This window comes from Oncorhynchus gorbuscha, linkage group LG09 (assembly GCF_021184085.1).
Source record: "Oncorhynchus gorbuscha isolate QuinsamMale2020 ecotype Even-year linkage group LG09, OgorEven_v1.0, whole genome shotgun sequence".
NCBI lineage: Eukaryota > Metazoa > Chordata > Actinopteri > Salmoniformes > Salmonidae > Oncorhynchus > Oncorhynchus gorbuscha.
This window is the reverse complement of record NC_060181.1, coordinates 82638975-82662840: the sequence shown is the minus strand read 5'-3', so window position 1 is coordinate 82662840 and position 23866 is coordinate 82638975. Positions and strand designations below refer to the sequence as shown.

Below are 23866 nucleotides of genomic sequence, written 5' to 3'. Positions count from 1 at the left end.
ACACACACACAGAAATGAGAAATTAGATTAGCATCGCACTGTCAACCTTTGACCCATAGATGCCATGGCTTCATGCTATACATGAAGTGCATTTGGAAAGTATTCAGACACCTTGACTTTTTCCACATTGTTACGTTACAGCCTTCTTCTAAAATGAATGAAAAAAAGAAATCCTCATCAATCTACACACAATACTGTGTGTACCGGCAGGATAGAAGAGCGACGTCTGTTAAGACAAGGGGTAGAGGACTATGTATTTTTGTAAGTAACAGCTGGTGCACGATATCCAAGGAAGTCTCGAGCTATTGCTCGGCAGAGGATCTCAAAATCAAATCAAATCAAATTCATTTATATAGCCTTCGTACATCAGCTGATGTCTCAAAGTGCTGTACAGAAACCCAGCCTAAAACCTCAAACAGCAAGCAATGCAGGTGTAGAAGCACGGTGGCTAAGAAAAACTCCCTAGAAAAGCCAAAACCTAGGAAGAAAGGAACCAGACCTAGAGAGGAACCAGGCTATGTGGGGTGGCCAGTCCTCTTCTGACTGTGCCGGATGGAGATTATAAGAGAACATGGCCAAGATGTTCAAACGTTCATGAATGACCAGCAGGGTCAAATAATAATCACAGTAGTTGTCGAGGGTGCAACAGGTCATCACCTCAGGAGTAAACATCAGTTGGCTTTTCATAGCCAATCATTGAGAGTATCTACCTCTCCTGCGGTCTCTAGAGAGTTGAAAACAACAGGTCTGGGACGGGTAGCACTCCAGCAAGTAGTCATCATGCCAGGTCGTCCTGGGACATGGTCCTAGGGCTCAGGTCCTCCGAGAGAGAGAAAAAAAGAGAGAATTAGAGAGCATACTTAAATTCACACAGGACAACGGATAAGACAGGAGAAATACTCCAGATATAACAGACTGACCCTAGCCCCCAACACATAAACTACCGCAGCATAAAAACTGGAGCCTGAGACAGGAGGGGTCTGGAGAGACTGTGGCCCATCCGATGATACCCCCGGACAGGGCCAAACAGGCAGGATATAACCCCACCCACCTTGCCAAAGCAGAGCCCCCACACCACAAGAGGGATATCTTCAACCACCAACTTACCATCTTGAGACAAGGCCAAGTATAGCCCTCAAAGATCTCTGCCAAGGCACAACCCAAGGGGGAGCGCCAACCCAGACAGGGAGACCACGTCAGTGACTCAACCCACTCAAGTGACGCACCCCTCCTAGGGACGGCATGGAAGAGCACCAGTAAGCCAGTGACTCAGCCCGTAATAGGGTTAGAGGCAGAGAATCCCAGTGGAGAGAGGGGAACCGGCCAGGCAGGGACAGCAAGGGCGGTTCAGGGTTACAAGGGGCACTGCAATTTAAAACTAGATTTCGCAGTATTTCTACACTATTAAATTTGGAAGATTATGATAATGCACTTTTTGTGGAAGAACTAAAAAATGGCTGGAATTTCTGCCTGGTCAGGTGGGATGGAATTTTTGGACCAGATCATGATGTCACAATCTGATCTGATCATAATAGACCAATGACCGTTTATCTGGGTAAGGGGGTGGGCTCTAGTCCATCAGCCAATCATGGCTGTGTATATAAATATCTTCAAATTTGTTTCCTAAAGCCCACAGGATCAGACTAGGCATTTTGGACAAAAGTTTTTAAAAATACAGGGGGGCTTTAACAGTTACATAACAGAAAATGTAGGTCAATGATCCTCAATTCAGCTTAATAATGGGAAAGGGATACCTAGTCAGTTGTACAACTGAATGCATTCAACCGAAATGTGTCTTTCGCATTTAAACCCAACCCCTCTGAATCAGAGAGTTGCAGGGGGAGAGGGTGCTGCCTTAATTAATCAACATCATCAGCACCCAGGGAGCAGTTGTATTTGGGGCTTAACTGCCCTGATCATTTTTCACCTTGGGGATTCAAACTAGCGACCTTTCGGTTGCTGGCCCAATACTCTTAACCGCTAGGCTACCTGCTGCCCAGTGGGTGGACAGGCAAATTAACTTCAGCTAATCAACTTACTGTAGCACTTACTGTTGCACGCAACCACTCTGTTGTACAACAGTAACCTACTAGGCCATCACCTGTGTAACGTATATAGAAAACTTTGGTTTTGGGGAGGATTTGTTCACCATAGATAAGCTCGTTAGTTGTAATGCAATTGTTTTGGAACCTCCATTGCCAACTTGGCAGCAATTCCATCTAGCCAATCAGAGAGCAAAGTGGAGATATTTTATATTGCTACCCATCTGATCTTATCAGGTCACCTCAGGGGCCTAAATAGTCTCCGATTGTGTCCCAGGCTGTGGGCCAAACAATTAGCTAGAGCCAGGACCATTGTGCATGGAGTGGTGACTCACTCTGTAATGCCCTGCATAGCCCCACTCACTCTGTAATGCCCTGCATAGCCCCACTCACCCTGTAATGCCCTGCATAGCCCCACTCACCCTGTAATGCCCTGCATAGCCCCACTCACCCTGTAATGCCCTGCATAGCCCCACTAGCCCTGCATAGCCCCACTCACCCTGTAATGCCCCGCATAGCCCCACTCACCCTGTAATGCCCTGCATAGCCCCACTCACTCTGTAATGTCCCTGCCCCATAGCCCCACTCACTCTGTAATGCCCTGCATAGCCCCACTCACTCTGTAATGTCCTGCATAGCCCCACTCACCCTGTAATACCCTGCATAACCCCACTCACTCTGTAATGCCCTGCATAGCCCCATACACTCTGTAATTCCCTGAGCTCTTTACCCTGTAACCTGAGATCATAGTAGGACAACTATCTGGGCAGCAATTGAGAAGCATCCAGCATCCTGCATTGATAGCTGGCATGTGGACAGTGTTTTGGCACAAAATGACTGCCATGGATCACTGAGTTACGTGCTACACATCTGTTGTGTATGAGACCGGTTACCCCATACAATGACCTTGCCACTGTTGCTAAACTGACTAAAACTAGAAAGGAATAACAAAAGCATAATTTAATCAAATTAGTGTAGAATGTTAACTCTTTCTGATTGGTTAATGTTTGTTGTTCTTTATCGTTCTAACAGAGGTTTGCAACATTGTGGTTCTTATCTGGTTCACCCACTCTAGAGCTGCCTGGGACTATCAACAGGAGCTTTTCCCCACACTGGTTTAAACTCTAACAGAGATTTAACCAAATAGAGCCTTTCACCATCTCAGAGAGACAATGAGACCTTGCCTGGTGTCTGGACAGCCTCATGTCAACAACAATCTGGGATGGTACCACCAAAATAGACAGTGAGGTCATAATTCATAAGAATCTTGAGGAAGTCTATCTGCATAAGGACCAAGGGACCTCCCAGTGAATGGGGGTGATTGGAACCCATGTAGAACTTAGAACTCAATGTCTAATCATTCTTCCAATCAGGTTTTCCTCTTATATTCCCTTACTGACACAAACACTACAGTAGCACTAAAAAAACTGAGATTGCTAACCTTTGACCTGGAATCGCCATTCACCTCCCGGCAAGCAACAATACTATTCCTGGAGATTTATATCTGTCCACCCTGGCCTCAGTCTGTCCACCCTGGCCTCAGTCTGTCCAGTTCGGGCTGAAGTGTTGTTAAAATGTGAGCGTGATCTCAGACAAACCAGGAGGTTGTGTAACCATCTTACAAGACAGCAGGCGATCTTGCAAAATGTTGAAGTATCATACCCCATACACCCACCGCATAAATCAGACCAACAACTGCTTATGGCTAGGGGTTCTTTCTGGACAAGCCAGTCTCTTTCCTAAATTCTACAAAATCCCTACCCCCAGCATTCCACAGAAATCTTAGGTCTCTCGGCATCCATGTGTGTATGTGCGTATGTGGAGGTTCTACCCTGAGGGTACATCAGCCAAGCGCAGTGGACCCCCAGCTGGGTGTGGACGAACAGTGGCGACGCAAAATGTCGGAAAATTTCAGAAAATCGACGTTAAATGAACAGAAAATGAATTGCTGTAATTCAGACTACAAATGTATTTATTACATTTTATACTCAAAACACATTCATCAATATGTACATTTTAGAAACAAAATCCACATGTAAAAATCTAACTGACATAAGTTACAATAAAATCACCTAGGGAACAAATAAATAGTAAAACAGGTGAAATAATAAATGCGAGACTGTTCAGTCTGATCTTAAACGAGGCTATAGTGGTGGGATGTAGGGCCCATCTATAAGGTGCAGAGGGGACAGACTTTCTAAAGAGATGTTACACTGAAAAAGTCAAGAAGAACCTGTTTAAACTGTTGAATTTCAGTGGAAGGCCCTTTTAATGCCTCTGCTTAAAACAAGCACCGAAAGACACACTCTAGAGCTGCTGCAGGAAGTCCTTCATATTCATCCCCGGAGAGATTTAAATCATTAATGCAACAGCCTTTGACGTTAGTGACAATTTACAGGTTGACATGAGACATCTGCATGTACTTTGAATGGTGGCCAGCTGGCCAGTGCTACAACTACAAAAGCTTAAATAATATTTGAATATATCAGGCTGAAATGTAAATGTACTGGTTGCTCAGCATGAGCAGAATCTCAAGGGCTGCGTTTCAAACTCACAAAAGAAACACCTTCCTCCACTTACTCTTGTCTTATGCCCTCGGGGGAATCCCCGTCACCATCTTGGCCTTCGCTCCAAACGATTAGCCAAACAAGGGAAGTTCAAAACGTAAGCCCCATCAGCCCTTGTTTTTAATTGAGTTTGCAAGTACAATTATGTTCACTTCGGGCCTGTAATGCCCCATAATTCAATTTGCGATTATTGCACTTCCGCTAAGAAAACTCAGCCAAAACTTAAAACCTCAACGTCAATATGGAGAAGTCAACATACAAGTGTGAGTAAAAATGAATGTAAATAAGTTAGAAACACATCTCATAAAAGTAATGATGTTTTTGTTTGGTTCGTTTTTGGAAATTGTAGAAATAAAAAGTTCAGAAGTTCCAGCTTGGCAGGCTAACCTTAGTTAGCTAATTAGATTGCTAGCTATCATACAGTAGACATATATTAATAATTACATAGTTAATATAAGACGACATAAAATCAGAATTGACTGTAGCTCATATAAAGCACCCACAAGCCACTGGTGGCTGAAAACACAATTGTTGTGGGACAAACGAGTGACCAACCTCCGGGCAAGGGCGCTCCATTTAAAATTCATTCCTTCCTCCCTTGCCCTGCCAGACGTCATGACCCGTCATCAGAAGTGTCCACTTAATTTGAGGGCTGAGGGGGTGTCTGTTAAGTGTTTGGAATGCAGCCAAGGTGCATACCGTGCCCGACTACATTTCCCACGTTTCCTATACTACCCACTTGTGCCTGACTACATTTCCCATGGTTCCTATACTACCCACTTGTGCCCGACTACATTTCCCATGGTTCCTATACTACCCACTTGTGCCCGACTACATTTCCCATGGTTCCTATACTACCCACTTGTGCCCGACTACATTTCCCATGGTTCCTATACTACCCACTTGTGCCCGACTACATTTCCCATGGTTCCTATACTACCCACTTGTGCCTGACTACATTTCCCATGGTTCCTATACTACCCACTTGTGCCCGACTACATTTCCCATGGTTCCTATACTACCCACTTGTGCCCGACTACATTTCCCATGGTTCCTATACTACCCACTTGTGCCCGACTACATTTCCCACGTTTCCTATACTACCTAGGGCCAAGATAATATCAGTACCGCGACACTCGTTAGTATCATGTCAAAGAAACAAAACACAAAGCAGATTTAACTTCTTCAGGAAAACAGTCCTAATGTTGGAAACAAACATCCTCATGTTGTCACCCAGAGTCACATTTATTTATTTTCCAAGCTATAGCACACAATATTTTACATACAGCAGGCTTTTAAAGGACCAAAGTGTTTGGTCTGCTTCGTGTTTTCATTTTTGCCATGGAAAAAATATTGCGATACTGATATGGTCACAGCCATAATATTACCCACCATGCCCTAGCTGACTACATTTCCCATATTTCCTATACTACCCACCGTGCCCCTCTGGTGTCTGTACAGGTGTAGCACCAGGTCCCTGATCTCGTCTCGTTTCCTCCTCACCTGTTGCCGTGGGAACCAGCGTTCTAGGCACAGGGGGAGTTCAAAGTGCACCACAGGGTCCTAAAGGGAGAAAGATGGAAAAGTTATGTAGGTGTATGTCAGCGTATGTGTTTGGTGAGTATGGTCTCATAAGAGAAACACGTGAGCAACCTTGTCTGAGACCTGAAGACACAAGCTTAAGTTCCTTTGGTTAACGGGGTCTTGAGTTGATCAGACATGACAAGAGTTTAATACCAGGCTGGTTACAGGTGGGAGCGTGTGAATTCCTATGCATGTTCTTCTTCCATGCGTACAGTTACCTGCAGGAAGCTCTCCACGTACTGCAGCAGGTAGAGTCCGCAGTCGCTGCTGTTGTCCTGTAGGGGGACCTTACAGTGGGAGCCTCGCATCTGCTCAGAACTGAACTCGCGCACAGAGCCCCGACGCAGCTCCCACTCCGACTGCAGGTACCTGGCACACAGAGATAGCTGGTACATTAAGGGAACACACACACACACACACGCACAACATTCCATTCAACAGTAGACTCACTCCCGTAAGAGTTTGAAGACGCGCTCATGGAGGGAAAACTTGAGGGAGTTCATGATGAGAATACAGGGTCTACGGAGAGAAGAGATGTGCATATAAACATCTAGTTAAGATCTCTAGAACACACCTTCTTAGTGTGTGTGTGTGGTCATCCACTCACCGTTTACAGATGGTCTCTCTGTGACAGGTCTTCTCAGTGCAGTCCTAGCGAGAAGAAGGACAGAATGTAAGAAAGACAACAGAGTGAGAGAGAAGGAAAACAACTGAATGTGAGAAGAAACAGAGATTCCTAAAGAGAGAGATGTCTTACCAGAGGACCAGGAGGTGGCTGGAGTACTGATTCACTCTGTACCACAACATTTGAAACTAGAGAGAAAACAGCAGCAGGATCAGCAATTATCCTCCTCCTGCTAAATCCCAGGACTTCAGCACTAGTATTTCATAACAGAAACCCTGTTCCTATTGTAGTTGTTGCTATTGTTATTGTGGATGTTATTGCAGCACAGTGATATAAAGAATGCATCATAAAAAACCCTGTAGATGAAAGCCTCTTGAGTTCCAGCCTCATTCTGTGTTTCTGCCTGTGACTGGAGTTCTGAGCAGCTCTCCCCTCACGGTTCTGACTCCATCCTACCCACAGACTACAGCCCTAGTTTTCCACCCTGCGTATTTATCTAAAACATATATTAGAGTTATATTCCTAAACCTACGCACATGTTCACTAATGTTTGACTATTATGTCAGTTTGACATAAAGACATGTAAAATCCTGAGACAGGATGAGAGGACTACAGACGCACATACCTGTAACTGTCAGTTTGTCATAAAAACATGTAAAATCCTGAGAGACAGGATGAGAGGACTACAGACACACATCCCTGTAACTGTCAGTTTGACATAAAGACATGTAAAATCCTGAGACAGGATGAGAGGACTACAGACACACATACCTGTAACTGTCAGTTTGACATAAAGACATGTAAAATCCTGAGAGACAGGATGAGAGGACTACAGACGCACATACCTGTAACTGTCAGTTTGACATAAAGACATGTAAAATCCTGAGAGACAGGATGAGAGGACTACAGACGCACATACCTGTAACTGTCAGTTTGTCATAAAGACATGTAAAATCCTGAGAGACAGGATGAGAGGACTACAGACACACATACCTGTAACTGTCAGTTTGTCATAAAAACATGTAAAATCCTGAGAGACAGGATGAGAGGACTACAGACACACATACCTGTAACTGTCAGTTTGACATAAAGACATGTAAAATCCTGAGAGACAGGATGAGAGGACTACAGACACACATACCTGTAACTGTCAGTTTGTCATAAAAACATGTAAAATCCTGAGAGACAGGATGAGAGGACTACAGACACACATACCTGTAACTGTCAGTTTGACATAAAGACATGTAAAATCCTGAGACAGGATGAGAGGACTACAGACACACATACCTGTAACTGTCAGTTTGTCATAAAAACATGTAAAATCCTGAGAGACAGGATGAGAGGACTACAGACACACATACCTGTAACTGTCAGTTTGTCCTGGTTGTCAGTGCTAATTGATTCAGGGGTGACTTCACTGATGCCATTTAGCTTTTTGGACCCAGAGGCCTCCTCTTCAGCCTGGGCCTCGTCTGGCTTCTCTCCCCCTGTTCCCCTCAGCGAGGCTGGGCTGCTCCCCCCCTCACACTGAGGCTCCTCCAGGCCAGGGAAGCAGATCACCACCAGGTACCAGTGGGCTCTGTTATATAAGGAAGAAAGCACTATGAGCCACACAGTTTATTTATTGATGTGTGTGTGTGTGTGTCACTCACTCCTGATTGACAGGCACAAACAGGAAGTCTTTCTGGAAGATGTCCACATGTCGTGTCCATGTCTTCACCCGCTGATGCCGCCTCCGCTGTGCTCTGGGGACAGACAACACACACACACACACACACACACACACACACACACACACACACACACACACACACACACACACACACACACACACACACACACACACACACACACACACACACACACACACACACACACACACACACACACACACACACACACACACACACACACACACACGTCAAGAGACACACACATACAAACAAAAACACACAATATACAAATCCATAATTGATCAACTAAAATAGACACACACACACTTACGAGACGCTGGTACTGTCCTCACTGGCATTGTCTCGGCGAGTGAGCTGCTTGTAGAAGAAGCTGCTGAAGACGTGAGCGCGATCAGCCACATCCTGCGGAACCCTCTCCAGAAGCAGATACCTGTTGGGACAGAGAAATGCACAGGTTGAAACTGTCCTCCATGTTGTTGAAACTGTCCTCCATGTTGTTGAAACTGTCCTCCATGTTGTTGAAACTGTCCTCCATGTTGTTGAAACTGTCCTCCATGTTGTTGAAACTGTCCTCCATGCACCGAACAGACGATGTCACTCACTTGAGGTAGAAGTCGATAATGACATCATTCAGAAACTGGCCGTTGTCAAGGCACTCCAGATCTTCTGTTGTCACGGCGATCCCTCCTTTGGAAGGCGGTGGAGGAAACTGGATCAACCTGAGAAGGATCAGAAAGAACATAACTAAGAGTGAAACCACATATCTACACTAACGATTGTCTACATCAGGGGTTCCCAAACGTTTTCACTCCGGCCCCCACTCCCCCGCATCTATTTCTATGGGCACAGGCACTGTTCATGACACAAACTGGTCACACCCCTCTTGTTGGTGGAGAGAATTTTGCAGATTTAAAGCTTATTTCCTACAATTTCACACATTTTGTCATGTCTAATGTGTATCCATGTGATAAAAAATGTTAGCTGATGTGCTAGTTGATCTAGACAAGTTATAAATAGCTTTCTAAGCTATGCAATGACTAACATGACAAGAGGAACTGATGATGCACTACCCAATTTAGAAATTGCACCTTGTGCATTCTACATTACAACTTTCAAGAGTAAGTTTAATGCCGGACTAAGTTCCTTATTATTATTTGATTATTTTCTGCGCCTGCCCTGCCGACCACACAGTTTGGGAACCACTACTCTACAGCAAGGATCTCTATCTCTGGTCCTGTAGACCAATATGGTGTGCAGGCTTTCGTTCAAGCCCTGCACTTACCCACCTGTTTCAAAGAATCAACAAATCATGGGAGTTGTGTAGCTTGCCTGCGTGTGGGGCCCTGGTGCTTGTATCGGGTCCAGTTGGAGCCTGGCTTCGGGCCCAGGAACACAGAGTAGGATCCTCTGGTTCTGCTGTGACACACTGTGTACATGGGTCTGGGCTGGACTGGACTCTCCTGGAGGGGGGACAAAAGACAGAGGAAGTGTAATAGGTTACATGTTGTTCATTTGATCATGTAGAGCTTAGGGTTTGTTATGGTTGAGCTTGATGACATCCGTCTCCACACCCACACAGTACTACCAACCTCAGCGAGGGGTACGCTCTCTGCTTCCCTCTGCTCCTCCTCCTCTGTCTGTTGCTCTGCCTGTACCTCTGTCTCCGGTGGTGTCTGTGACTCTCCCTCCACAGTGTCCAGATTTGGCCCAGGTGTGTCTCTGTCTTGGTCGGGTTCTGTGACAGGCTCGGCATTGTTCTGTCCCAGTAGGGAGAGCAGCTGGTGGTCTAGTCCGGTTCTACCGATCAGCGCCAGACTGTCATCCAATGACAGGAGGGGACTGTGGAGGTCCTCGTTGATGGGAGCGTTCCCCCAGAGACCTGCAGCGTCGACGTTGTTGAGACAGATGATGTCGAGGATGGAGCGAAGTAGAGCGCCTTCCACCCCCTCCAGAGGGGCATGCAGAGTCAGCAGGAGGAAGGGACTGGCCTGGCCTATGAGCGCACACACACACACACACACACGAATAGCACATGGGCATACACCCACTTGAGCAAACACCCACCTACCCACATACTAGTGTTGTCACAAGACCAGAATTTTTACTTTGATACCAGGTTTAGTATCACGATACCAAAACAACAACACTGCAAAAAAGAAGCTGACATTTTAGAAGGGCACTTATTCCAGACGATCTGTAGACTTCAATATCACACTTGAAATGTTTGACGTCCATTTTTCATATTCAGCCATGTATGCATTAATGAATCAACTATACAATCAATCTCAGCACATAACATAAATGGTCATCATTGAATGGACTTATTTTACTCTACTGATCAACAACATTTGCATAGACGAAGCAATGTCTTCTTTGTCTCTAAGAGCTAATGATGTCACTCACACACACAGTGAGAGAGACAGGAAAGATGTGAATGAACAACGTTTCTGACATTGAATATGGTCTTTGGCGACAATCAGCTTTGAAATCAGCATATTTTGCGTTATGGTTCTAGGGTAGTGAACTGACATTAGCTTCCGCTGCTAGTTCGCAACAAAAGTTAGCCTATAAAGCTGAATGCTAGCAGTATCTTCCTGCAAGTGTTCTAGCCTTTAATGGACATTGTTTGGTGAACAGTTTCAACATTTCTACATGCTGTGTTGCATTACTCAAGTGTGTTAACTTCTGTGCAGCGTGAGAGAGGAGATAACATGATACAGTCCAGACTAGAGTCAGTATGAGAGAGGAGATAACATGATACAGTCCAGACTCCCAGTGGTTCCTCAGGACAGACTAGAATAAGTATGAGAAAGGAGATAACATGATACAGTCCAGACTCCCAGTGGTTCCTCAGGACAGACTAGAGTCAGTATGAGAGAGGAGATAACATGATACAGTCCAGACTCCCAGTGGTTCCTCAGGACAGACTAGAGTCAGTATGAGAGAGGAGATAACACGATACAGTCCAGACTCCCAGTGGTTCCTCAGGACAGACTAGAGTCAGTATGAGAGAGGAGATAACACGATACAGTCCAGACTCCCAGTGGTTCCTCAGGACAGACTAGAGTCTGTATGAGAGAGGAGATAACACGATACAGTCCAGACTCCCAGTGGTTCCTCAGGACAGACTATAGTCAGTATGAGAGGGGAACATGCACTGTGCATTATCAGGGGACATGGGCTACGCTGACACGCTTGATCCTTTCTCAATCAGTAGATGATGTGAGACACATTGTGACTGACGATTCTCGTACCGGACCATTTTTTTCATGTTCTACTATCGAAAAAGTTTTGGTACAGTGCAACACTAACACACAATTTGGTTCCAAAGGCAGGCTCTCACCAGTGGGTGGTTCTAAGGCCTGTTTGATTGACAGCTCCCTCAGGTCTTCTTGAACAGCGACTGCCTGGGCGTCTGACACGTAGAGGAGGAGGAGGGCGGGGGGAGGCTGCCCCATCTCTCCCTTGACCTCACACCCCAGCCCTCTCTCCTGTAGCTCCTCCCTGTCCCAGATGCTGTACTTCCACAGCTGACAGCGCTCCACAGTCACCATCACATCTATCTGGCCTGAGGGGAAAGGCGACAGAGGGGTCAACAATCTAGGCCACCACCCCACACCACCGCCTGCCCTGGGTCACAGACAGGGCACAGATGGGCTAGCGACCGCACACGGTCAAGTTCAGGTTGAACCAAGTAATAATTGAAAACGATTAATGATTCAATTTTAAATAGAGTACCAGGACTGTATGGTCAATGGTGTGGTGAGAACACAAGCAATGTCCAGGGGTGCTGGTTACCTTTAATTGGTATGATGATTCTGTGGTTTGTGATCTGCAAAGGACGAAAGAAAGGGCCCCATGTCACATAACCACTGCATTGCATGCCTATTCTAGAATGTACTGCACACATTCTCCAGTTGGAGCAGTGTGCAGAACCTTACCATGAGGTTTCCACTGGACTCCCCTCTGACCCCCCCACAGTGCAGGGCAGAGAAGGGTAGGACAATACCCTCAGAGTCCTCAGTGCTGGGGAAACTGGCCACCCCAAACCCTGTCACCACCACAGGCATCACCTGGAACACACACACAGATGAATAACACACACATTGATGAGCAACACACACACATATTGATGAATGACACACACAAACACACGTGTGCATGCATGCAAGCACACAACAAACATGCTTTCTGATAACGAGGACACTTTAGAATCCGGATAAGCAATGAGGCATAGAAGGGGTTCGTGTGAGAGACTTATAGGTTTAAATTATAGGTTTAAATTATGTGTGTTCACCTGTATGTAGTGCAGCGCAAGGCATTTGGCTTGTCCTCCTGTGTTTTGGCTGACTGCAGTACGTGGGAGCTACAGTATCCCCACTCTGGCCTATAAAGCCTGACAGGCAGCAGATGGTGGTTCTTCCTCCTAGGGCCGGTCTAATCATGAAACACTGTCCCTTTTCCCCCCACCTGCCTCTACCCAGATCCCTCTGTGAGCAGCCCTTTGTGACATCCCATCCCTCTGTGCTTTTCTTTGTGATATCATCCAGGCCAGGTCAAGCCCTTTGTGATGTCACAGAATCTGCCCAGTTCCCAACCCTTTGTGATGTCATCTATTGTGAGCTCACCTGTTCTGCCCTGTGTGATGTCATCCATTGTGAGCTCCCCCTGTTCTGCCCTTTGTGATGTCATCCATTGTGAGATCCCCCTGTTCTGGCCTTTGTGATGTCATCTATTGTGAGCTCACCTGTTCTGCCCTTTGTGATGTCATCTATTGTGAGCTCACCTGTTCTGCCCTTTGTGATGTCATCTATTGTGAGCTCACCTGTTCTGCCCTTTGTGATGTCATCCATTGTGAGATCCCCCTGTTCTGGCCTTTGTGATGTCATCTATTGTGAGCTCACCTGTTCTGCCCTTTGTGATGTCATCTATTGTGAGCTCACCTGTTCTGCCCTGTGTGATGTCATCCATTGTGAGCTCCACCTGTTCTGCCCTTTGTGACGTCATCCATTGTGAGCTCCCCCTGTTCTGCCCTTTGTGATGTCATCCATTGTGAGCTCCCCTGTTCTGCCCTTTGTGATGTCATCCATTGTGAGCTCCACCTGTTCTGCCCTTTGTGACCATCCATTGTGATGTTCTCTTTGTGATGTCATCCATTGTGAGCTCCCCCTGTTCTGCCCTTTGTGATGTCATCTATTGTGAGCTCCCCTGTTCTGCCCTTTGTGACGTCATCCATTGTGAGCTCCCCCTGTTCTGCCCTTTGTGATGTCATCCATTGTGAGCTCCCCCTGTTCTGCCCTTTGTGATGTCATCCATTGTGAGCTCCACCTGTTCTGCCCTTTGTGACGTCATCCATTGTGAGCTCCCCCTGTTCTGCCCTTTGTGATGTCATCTATTGTGAGCTCACCTGTTCTGCCCTTTGTGACGTCATCCATTGTGAGATCCCCCTGTTCTGCCCTTTGTGATGTCATCCATTGTGAGCTCCCCCTGTTCTGCCCTTTGTGATGTCATCTCTTGTGAGCTCCCACTGTTCTGCCCTTTGTGACGTCATCCATTGTGAGGTCCCCCTGTTCTGCCCTTTGTGACGTCATCCATTGTGAGCTCCCCCTGTTCTGCCCTTTGTGATGTCATCCATTGTGAGCTCCCCCTGTTCTGCCCTTTGTGACGTCATCCATTGTGAGCTCCCCCTGTTCTGCCCTTTGTGACATCATTCAGTGTGAGCTCCCCCTGCTCTGCCCTTTGTGACGTCATCCATTGTGAGCTCCCCCTGTTCTGCCCTTTGTGACATCATTCATTGTGAGCTCCCCCTGTTCTGCCCTTTGTGACGTCATCCATTGTGAGCTCCCCCTGTTCTGCCCTTTGTGACGTCATCCATTGTGAGCTCCCCCTGTTCTGCCCTTTGTGACGTCATCCATTGTGAGCTCCCCCTGTTCTGCCCTTTGTGACGTCATCCATTGTGAGCTCCCCCTGTTCTGCCCTTTGCAACATCATCCATTGTGAGTTCACTTGTTCTTGCCCTTTGTGATGTCATCCATACATGCAGTAAAGAGATCAATGGAACGCAGACCGTGGGGGAAAGAACGTCATTGGTGCAAAGTGGATATTTGTCAAATATGTCATGATTTATGTGTTCTAACAGGTGATTACTAAAATCTGATTTGGATATATTTGGCTGTTTGCTGCATAATATTTGGGATTTTTTTTTTTCCGGGTTAGAAAAATGTCTGCTATATCGTAACTCCTGTTCATATAAGCTGGTAGCATAGCTAGCCATATAGAAATTGGTGGTGGTACTTGAAGATGTTTTTAAGTGTAATGCAGTTGATTGGTGATGATAACAGAACATGTATTGGGGTTTACCTCCATACAAGCATTATACACAGATTTTTACCCCAAAATAGTGTGAAATGCACATATAAGCAATAGCCTAAATGTAGCCTAGGTTCATGTTGATGGGGGCAATGAGGACATTCTTAATCTTTCCCCCACGCTCACGTTGCAAAATAAATGTACACATACATGTTATTCAATCATTGCACCCACACTTCTCGCGAGCGTCTGCGTAGCCTGGCGCTCAAATAGAACGCACCTTAAAGTTGGTTGTAGTAGGGGTATGCCACTCTGGTGTACTCGGGGACATCTGAGTGGCATTGCCATGGATTTTCCATTGTTTCAGTAGAATTCGATTGATCTCTTTGCTGCATCACATTGCAAGATCCCCCTATTCTGTCCTTTATGATGTCATGTGTAGAAGTTGTTTTTGCCCACCTGAAAGTCCGTCTCTTCCACCACGTTGTCTTCCTGAGCATGGTTTCTCTGGGACTCACACTCACTAGTCTGTGGCCAAAGGACTGAACTGTGGGACGGGGTGACTACCTCCTCATCACTGGAGAGAACGACTAGAACACACACATTAAACACGTTGCAGTGGAATACTGTATATATCAGCCTAATTATAATCTCTCTCACACGATGACCGTAGTGTAATGCACTGTGAAGGAAAGATGCAGACAGCAGTAATCCTGCTATGTTGGGGGGGGCAGTAACCATAGCAATGCCAGTGTTGTAAGGCACAGCCTGTGCTATTTCAGACACATACAGACATGTACTGTACACAAACAAATGAAAACATTAAAAAGGCAATATTGGCAGAGACACAGAAACGCACGCAACACACACTGGGCATACTGACACAGACAGTCACAAGCACAGACCCAGCGGTCCGTGTTACAGACAGACAGTATGTGTGCTTGTGTGTGAGGCGGCTGACATGCTGACCACTCCGCTCGCGTCGCGGGCTCGAGCTTTGCAAAATAAATGTACACATACATGTTATTCAATCACTGCAACCACACTGCTCGCAAGTGTCTGCGCAGCCTGGCGCTAAAATAGAACTTGGTTCTATTTATGACGCGCTGCAGGTCTCGCCTCTCCCATCTCCTCATTGGTTTTTAGAAGCATATACCCACGTGGGTGATTGAAAGAAACTGATGTCCACACTCCAGTTCAGTTGGTGGTGGTAACGCACCTTAAAGTTATAAGGTCCCAAGAAGAAGAAGGCTGAAGGAGGAGAGATTGTTTCTAGTAAACTCGATTTACCATTTTATCTATGGATTAGTTGTCGGAGTAGAGGACCTTGTGCATTTCAGGTAAAATAACAACCTAATGTTTATATTCCACAACAAATTTGCTAGAAACAGCAAGCTAGCTGGATAAATTGCCATAAATGTTTAATGCTTTTCGACCTGTCCCCAAATGAATATAGTTGGTTCAGAGTTACATGCTGACCAGACAACTCGCATGTTGATATTGTCCACCCACACCAGACACCATCAGGACACGCAGGTTTAAAAAATCTGAACCAACTATATTCATTTGGGGACAGGTCGATAAGCATTAAACATTTATGGCAATTTATCTAACCTTCTTCTTTGGACTACATGGTCGGCAACCAACTTTAAGGTGCGTTCTATTTTAGCGCCAGGCTACGCAGACGCTCGCGAGCAGTGTGGGTGCAATGATTGAATAACTTGTATGTGTACATTTATTTTGCAACGTGAGCGGCATGGTCAGCATGTTAGGGTCGGTGCCCGTAGGCAGAGAAATAGACTATATTATGATGACGCTATTCCAGGAGGAGGGAAGGGTGGGGATCTGTGTGTGTGTGTGTGTGCGTGTTTCTCCTGACTCTCAATGAAACACACACACACACACACACACACACACACACACACACACACACACACACACACACACACACACACACACACACACACACACACACACACACACACACACACACACACACACACACACACACACACACACACACACACACACACACACACACAAAGCTAGACACACCAGGAGTGCAGATATGCAGTGTACAATATGATAAGCCTATACGTAGCTCTATACTCACTGGGTTCAACAGGACTGAGTTTGGGCGTCCTATCCTGGCTGGAGGACAGGGTTCCTCTCCTCTCCTTAACCCCTCCACAGCTGGGGTTAGAGGAGCTGGCAACTTCCCTGTCTTCCCCCACAGTGACTACCATTGGGGTCCCGTCAAAGTTTGAGAGGTCCACCTCTACTTCTATGGATGCTACATTAGTGTCTATGCCCCCTGTCCCCCCCAGACACAGCTGTTTGGGGGGCAGTCCTTCCCCGCCTCTGGCCTCCCTGGAGAGGCGCAGCACGCTCCCTCTGGAGCTCCTGGAGGCGTCTGTGGTCAAGCCCTCTGCCACTCCATCATTCATCCCTCCATCCTTCACCTGTCCATTCCTGTAGAGCCCAGACTCCCTCCTCCAACTCTCCCTCTAGAAACAAAGAGAGATAGGGTGTTAATTTAGCCTCAGGGCAGGTTGTCTAATAGTTTGGTTAGCAGCTTGCAGGTTCTTAGCTTCAGCCTTAAAGTCAGTCAACTTTAATGTCAGTATTTAAGTAACTTCTACCCGAAGACTCTACCTCAACATGTGTGGATTCGCTTGAACCTGAATCTGCATTCCTAGTCCTGGTGGATTGTGGGTAAGGCTTTTCCTGGTGCATGTTCCCCTCAGTAAAGGTCACCTCCTCCAGGGGTTCCCGTGAACTGTGCCTCCCTGACACACTACTGTCTGCAGAGGAGAGAGACGGTGAAACTATAAACATGTTACTACTCTCCAGAAAGTAGTGCAGCAGATATGGGAAAACAAATGACCGTAACATAGAATTAAATCAACTTTGCCTGTGTGTGTTAGCAAGAGATGAAAAGCACATTCAGCAGGTCTTTGTTTTACAGCTCTATAAAAGTAAAAGAGTTTGTTACTTTACAGCAGGATTGAGGCCAGGAATCCTACAGATCCAATAAGGGTTTTCCAATAAGGAAAACCCTCAGGGAGGGGGAGATAGGGAACGCAGTAGCAGGGGGAGTGTGTGTGTGTGTGTGATGGCGGACTCACTGCATCTCTCGTCTTTGATGTTTTCCTCTCCTATTAAAAGTTCCTTCACCTCGTCTTCCTCTGACCCCCCTCTGTGGTGTGACCTAAACAAGAGAGAAAGAAAAAGTCATAGAAAAACAATTATTCCACTGCATGCTGACCTTGTGCTGTGTTTGAACTCTTAAATCGCTCACTGGCATCCTAAAAAGGAAGACATGTTCCCTACACTTAACAGACTCCACTGTAATCATCTACAGAAATGCATCTGCATGCAGCATCCCCTCTCCAACAGCCAAGCTGAATTCAGCAACATTTAACCAAACATTACCTCCTCTCCTCTTGGGTCGGGGTCGAGGTGGGAGTGGGGTGGTCATGAGGTCTCTTTCTGTGTGCTATAAAATCTCTACAATCCTCCCTCCCCTCTCTGCTACTCTGAGACACCCTCCTTTGCCCGCTCCCCATCGGTGACTCTCTCTTCTTCTCTCCAGTTCCTGTCATCTTGCCACGCATCTTCCTGTCTAGGTAGGCCTGCCCCTGTTCCGTCTTCAGGACGTCCGTGAGGACCAACTGGAGCTGCGTGCTGAAGGAAGGAACAGAACCAGTCAGAACCTTTAGATCCCTACGACCCATTTGTGTCATCGTGACCCCATCTGACAAGCATCTGTTATTAAAGGACTTAAATGTAATATCTTGATGGCCATTCTGGGTCATCTCTATTAAAGTTAACCAATAGGGAAATGACACGTGAGACTATAGGGGGGAGGGGCAGATAGATGGAATGGGGTTGATAAGACTAGGCAGTGTGTGTGAGTGATAAAGATAAGCACGGTCGCTGCAGCTATAGCTCAACAGTATCAGAGGTGGGGGCACACTGTCAGGTACACTGCATTCGGAAAGCACACAGACGCCTTGAACTTTTACACATTTTGTTACGTTACAACCTTATTCTAAAATGGATTAAATAAAACATGTAGCATCAATCTACACACAATACCCCATAACGACAAAGTGAAAACAGGTTTTTAGAAATGATTGCAATGTTTAAAAAAATTAAAAGACCTTATTTACATACAGTACCAGTCAAAAGTTTACACACCTACTCATTCCAGGGTTTCTTTATTTTTACTATGTCCTACATTGTAGAATAATAGCGAAAACATCAACACTATGATATAACACATATGGAATCATGTAGTAACCAAAAAAGTGTTACACAAATCTAAATATATGTTATATTTGAGATTCTTCAAAGTAGCCACCCTTTGCCTTGATGACAGCTTTGCACACTCTTGGCATTCTCTCAACCAGCGACATGAGGTAGTCACCTGTGTTAGGTTCTAATTTTCAGAGTAAATAACTCACGGACACTAGAGAAGCTTAACCAAGTTTAATTCTTCCCAAAGGTTCGATACAGCTGGATGTAACTCTTTCTCCTAGACTGAGTATCATCCCAGCCTAGGAGAAAGGAAACCTGGCACCATCCCAATGGTGAATCATGGTGGTGGCAGCATCATGCTGTGGGGATGTTTTTCAACGGCAGCAACAGGGAGACCAGTGAGGATTGAGGGAAAGATGAACAGAGCAAAGTACAAAGAGATCCTGCTCCAGAGCACTCAGGACCCAAGACTGGGGGCAAAGGTTCACCTTCCAACAGGACAACGACCCTAAGCACACAGCCAAGACAACACATTAGTGGTTTTGGGACAAGTTTCTAAATGTCCTTGAGTGGCACAGGCAGAACCCGGACTTGAACCTGATCAAACATCTCTGGAGTGACCTGAAAATAGCTGTGCAGCGACGCTCCCCATCCAACCTGACAGAGCTTGAGAGGATCTGCAGAGAAGAAGGGGAGAAACTCCTCAAATACAGGTGTACCAAGCTTGTAGCGTCATACCCAAGAAAACTCGAGCTGTAATCGCTGTCATAGGTTCTTCAACAAAGTACTGAGTAAAGGGTCTGAATAATTATGCAAATGTGATATTTCTATTTTTTTACTTTTAATACATTTTCAAAAGTTTCTAAAAACCTGTTTTTTCTTTGTCATTATGGGGTATTGTGTATACATGGGCGAGGGGAGGGGGACTATTTACTCAATTTTATAAAAAGGCTGTAACATAACAAAATGTGGAAAAGGTCAAGGGGTTTGAACACTTTCTGAATGCACTGTACCTGAGAAAAGTGCTTAGGGAAAGAGCTCCATCTGGTGAATGTTCAGAAAACTGCACTCAATGACACTGGATTAATTCGTCCTTACCGTACAAATGGACCGAATAAATTCAGATAAAGACAAAGGCTGTCTCAAAGATATACTATGCAGAAATCGCTCCGCCATTTCCTGGTTGCTAAAATTCTAATTTCAGTTTGTGACAAAACAAGCAAGTATGGTGTAGAAAATCATTGTACCATCTAAACCGATGTGAAATATATTTTCCGTAACCAAAAATATTGTATTTTCAGCTGTTTGAAGCTGGTGTACAAAACCGAAAGTAAGACGCAAAAACTAAACTTCAGAACAGGAAGCATAGAAATGGCGCACAAAGAACAAATCTACTGCTTCTTAGAGTTCATTTCAATGAGAATGACAGATCTATAACATATTTATATGTGAATTTGGTCAGGTTGCCCAAAAAGTGACATATTGCAGCTTTAATAACTGACCGTGTTATGGAGCAAGATCATCTATGAACCGTCAACAAGTCTAACCTAACCAGACTAATTAGGTTTGCTTCCTAACATAACTCTGTGGCTCCATAAATACTGCTCCTCACCAGTTCATTGCTGCTTGGACTAAAGCCGCTTGGCCATGATCCAAAGAGATGGATCCATTCTGCTGACAAGACCTTTGGAGTTTGATTCCGTTTCCAGCAATCTGGGTCCAGTGAATCTGTTGGAGAAATGAAGGTAGAGGTACTGACCTACTACCCAGATCACAATAACAAAACCTCAGGGAACAAGGTTAAATACGCAATCTGTCATTTAATTACTTTTCTATCAGTTTAATATTTGAGTGTATGTGTGTGTTGTACACTTCATAGGGAGGCCACAGGGGTATATAAAAAAAAAGTTAGAAAAGAAAGAGAAAGGTGACCTGTAGAGAATAACATTTACCTGTGACTCTTCATTCCCACATCTCAACTCTGAAGAAAGAAGGATCTTGGGAATCTTTAGTGGACTTTCCATCTTAAAAGCAGAATGGGGTACTGTTAAAATGCTCACTGTTGTTCATTATAGTAATTGCATAGTGGCTGAGAAAAAGACTAGGAATCCCAATGGACTAATATAGCCAGGCAGGCCAGACATACTTGAGAGTTATCCACCTTGTCAACGGCCAGTGAAATGGTGAGTGCTCTCTTATGGTCCATCATGACCAGGCTCTGGTGCTTTAGGGCTTGACCTCAGGCCACCCCTTCTCCAGGGCCTCCTGTGTCCAATCCAGGCAGCGATGGTGACGCAGCCAACAAGCTCTGCAGCAGACACACATGATATGTACAGTATACATTCACTTTCGTACCTGTCAGTTTACAAGCGCACAATCACACATACACTACATGATCAAAGGTATGTGGACACCTGCTAGCTGAACATCTCATTACAAAAGCATTAGCATTAATATGGAGTTGATCCCCCCCTTTGCTGCTACAACAGCCTCCACTCTTCTGGGAAGACTTTCCACTAGACGTTGGACCAGCGCTGTGGGGACTTGCTTCCATTCAGCCACAAGAGCATTGGTGAGGTCGGGCACTGATGTTGGGCGATTAGGTCTGGCTCGCAGACGGCGTTCCAATTCACCCCAAAGGTGTTCGATGGGGTTGAGGTCAGGGCTCGGTGCAGGCCAGTCAAGTTTTTCCACACCATTCTCGCCAAACCAATTCTGTATGGACCTCGCTTTGTGCACTGTCATGCTGAAACAGGAAAGGGCCTTCTCCAAACTGTTGCCACAAAGTTGGAAGCACAAAATCGTCTAGAATGTCATTGTATGCTGTAGCGTTAATATTTCCCTTCAATGGAACTAAGGGGCCTAGCCCGAACCATGAAAAATAGCCCCAGACCATTATTCCTCCTCCACAAAACTAGCATTATGCATTGGGGCAGGTAGCGTTCTCCTGGCATCCGCCAAACCCAGATTTGTCTGTTGGACTGTCAAATGGTGAAGTCTGTAGCATTTCCACCGCTACGGAGTCCAATGGCTACAAACTTTACACCACTTCAGCAGATGCTTGGCATTGCGCATGGTGATCTTAGGCTTGTGTGAGGCTGCTCAGCCATGGAAACCCAGTTCATGAAGCTCCCTTCTAACAGTTATTGTGCTGACTTTGCTTCCTGAGGCAGTTTGGAACTCGGTAGGGAGTGTTGCAACCTAGGACAATTTACAGTTGACCGAGGCAGCTTTAGCAGGGCAGAAATTTGACAAACTGACTGGTTGGAAAGGTGGCATCCTACGACGTGCCACGTTGAAAGGCCATTCCATTGCCAAGGTTTGTCTATGGAGATTCCATAGCTGCGTGCTCGATTTTATATGCCTGTCAGCAATCTGTGTGGCTGAAATAGCGGAATCCACGCATTTGAAGGGGTGTCCACATACCTTTGTAGATATAGTGTACATTGGTGACTGTAGCATCATTAGGTACATGCAAGAGCTATTATTTTATTCTGTACTTTGAACTTAATGCTTTTGCCAGGAAAAATAAAACCATTGTTTATAAGCTTGTAATAGCGACACATGAATGGCAGCATTTTGTCACGCGTGGTGCTGGTGCACATTTATTTTCAGAATTTGCATGCTGTGCTACTACCAATTTCTAACTAGCCCTCAGGTCGCTAATCATTTGCATTTCACTGAAGTTAAATACTGCTCATGCAATGCTTCTCTTCGTGTGTGACCTTTGACATTCTACAATATTATCCAGCTATGCACAGACACGCTACCTAATAAAACCTGGCAAAACCTGCCTGTTTTTTAGCCAGCAAGCTAGCTAATTTAGCTAGCTCACTAGCAGACATCAACTTTTGTTCCTGATTCTCATACTTACTCAATAATACAGCGAGTTAGTGCAACATACACAAACGTGACCAAAGAGCGATGATAAGGGCAATGTAAACAGCTACCATACACTCCAAATCATCTCGCTGATTAACTGGAACGCCTATAAAATCCTAAATAGCTACACGTTGCGTTGTTCGCACAGGTTGTAGATATTTTCACGCTTTTCCTGGACAGAAGAACATCCTGGTGTTTCCGGAAGTGTACGATCTAGCCGCTTTAGCGCCTATAGAGATAAATAATAATGGCATATTTTTGAAGGCACTTAAACCAAAGATTTTTATAACTAACCCAAGATAGACCACAGCCTGTCATTTTCAATGGGAGAAAATTCATTCAGAGTGGGCAGAATAAGCAAGGTGGGCAGAGCCAAGCATGAGCTAGCGAGAGCCTATTGGTGCGTTCTAGCATATATTTGCATATTTCCGTTGGGAAACGCCTACCCTGTGAAGTACGCATGTGCAATAACTCAATTTGCCCTTGCAGTCCATCCAAACAACGCAATCTTTAAAAAAATTGGCAAAGGGTAAAGTCTAAAAAACGTAGTCCACTCTGTTGGTAACATATTCTAGTTTTGGAAGCAGAAAACTGTACTGAGACCAAATGATTAATCGATTACAAAATTAGCCGAATGTCGGCCAAAATCTATCTTGCCCCACTGCTAACCACTGTGCTTCCTCTCACCACCATATTTGGTAGTAAGTGGAAACGCCAACCAAATATCGGTCTCATTGTTCTATCTGTGCTTAAACTCCGCCATGGGGTCGTTGGAGAAAGCCTATTTGGAAATGAATCCAAGACTGTGGAGCCTTCGCAGGACTTGTCAGAGGAGAGTAGTGATGATGAGGAGTTGAGTGAACAGGAGCCATCTCAGGTTGATCTCAATTCAGATGAAGG

At 45.5% G+C, this 23866-nt stretch overlaps 1 protein-coding gene across 9 annotated transcripts; it reads right to left on the bottom strand.

Moving 5' to 3' along the window:
• Positions 1-629: 629 nt before the first annotated feature.
• LOC124044174 (sentrin-specific protease 7-like) lies at positions 630-23806 on the bottom strand. Of its 9 annotated transcripts, XM_046363679.1 has the most exons (24): positions 22959-23805; positions 21231-21392; positions 21037-21108; positions 20697-20812; positions 18257-18508; positions 17950-18032; positions 17477-17625; positions 16935-17328; positions 15281-15411; positions 12454-12585; positions 12311-12344; positions 11856-12080; positions 10102-10505; positions 9842-9972; positions 9115-9231; positions 8823-8942; positions 8471-8563; positions 8180-8397; positions 6951-7006; positions 6801-6844; positions 6644-6712; positions 6412-6562; positions 6113-6172; positions 630-820 (listed from the first exon to the last, which is right to left on the bottom strand). In XM_046363679.1, the coding sequence occupies exons 2-24, from the start codon at positions 21291-21293 to the stop codon at positions 779-781; spliced, it is 3156 nt and encodes a 1051-aa protein (XP_046219635.1). In that variant the 5' UTR covers positions 21294-21392; positions 22959-23805; the 3' UTR covers positions 630-778. The 9 variants fall into 9 exon arrangements, 8 of the variants coding, with proteins under 8 accessions (XP_046219635.1, XP_046219633.1, XP_046219634.1 ...); XM_046363677.1 differs by lacking the exon at positions 630-820 and having other exon boundaries at positions 3992-6172; positions 22959-23804; XM_046363678.1 differs by lacking the exon at positions 630-820 and having other exon boundaries at positions 3992-6172; positions 21246-21392; positions 22959-23804.
• Between the last annotated feature and the right edge of the window lie 60 nt (positions 23807-23866).

Bases quoted from the DNA above. Each gene is read 5' to 3' on its own strand.
- LOC124044174 (XM_046363677.1), bottom strand. From the start codon at position 21,293: ATGATGGACCATAAGAGAGCACTCACCATTTCACTGGCCGTTGACAAG. The intron at 12,345-12,453 runs GTAAGGTTCTGC...CGTCCTTTGCAG, and splicing joins AGTCCAGTGGAAACCTCATG to ATCACAAACCACAGAATCAT. The intron at 12,081-12,310 runs GTAACCAGCACC...CTTTCCCCTCAG, and splicing joins AATCATCATACCAATTAAAG to GCCAGATAGATGTGATGGTG.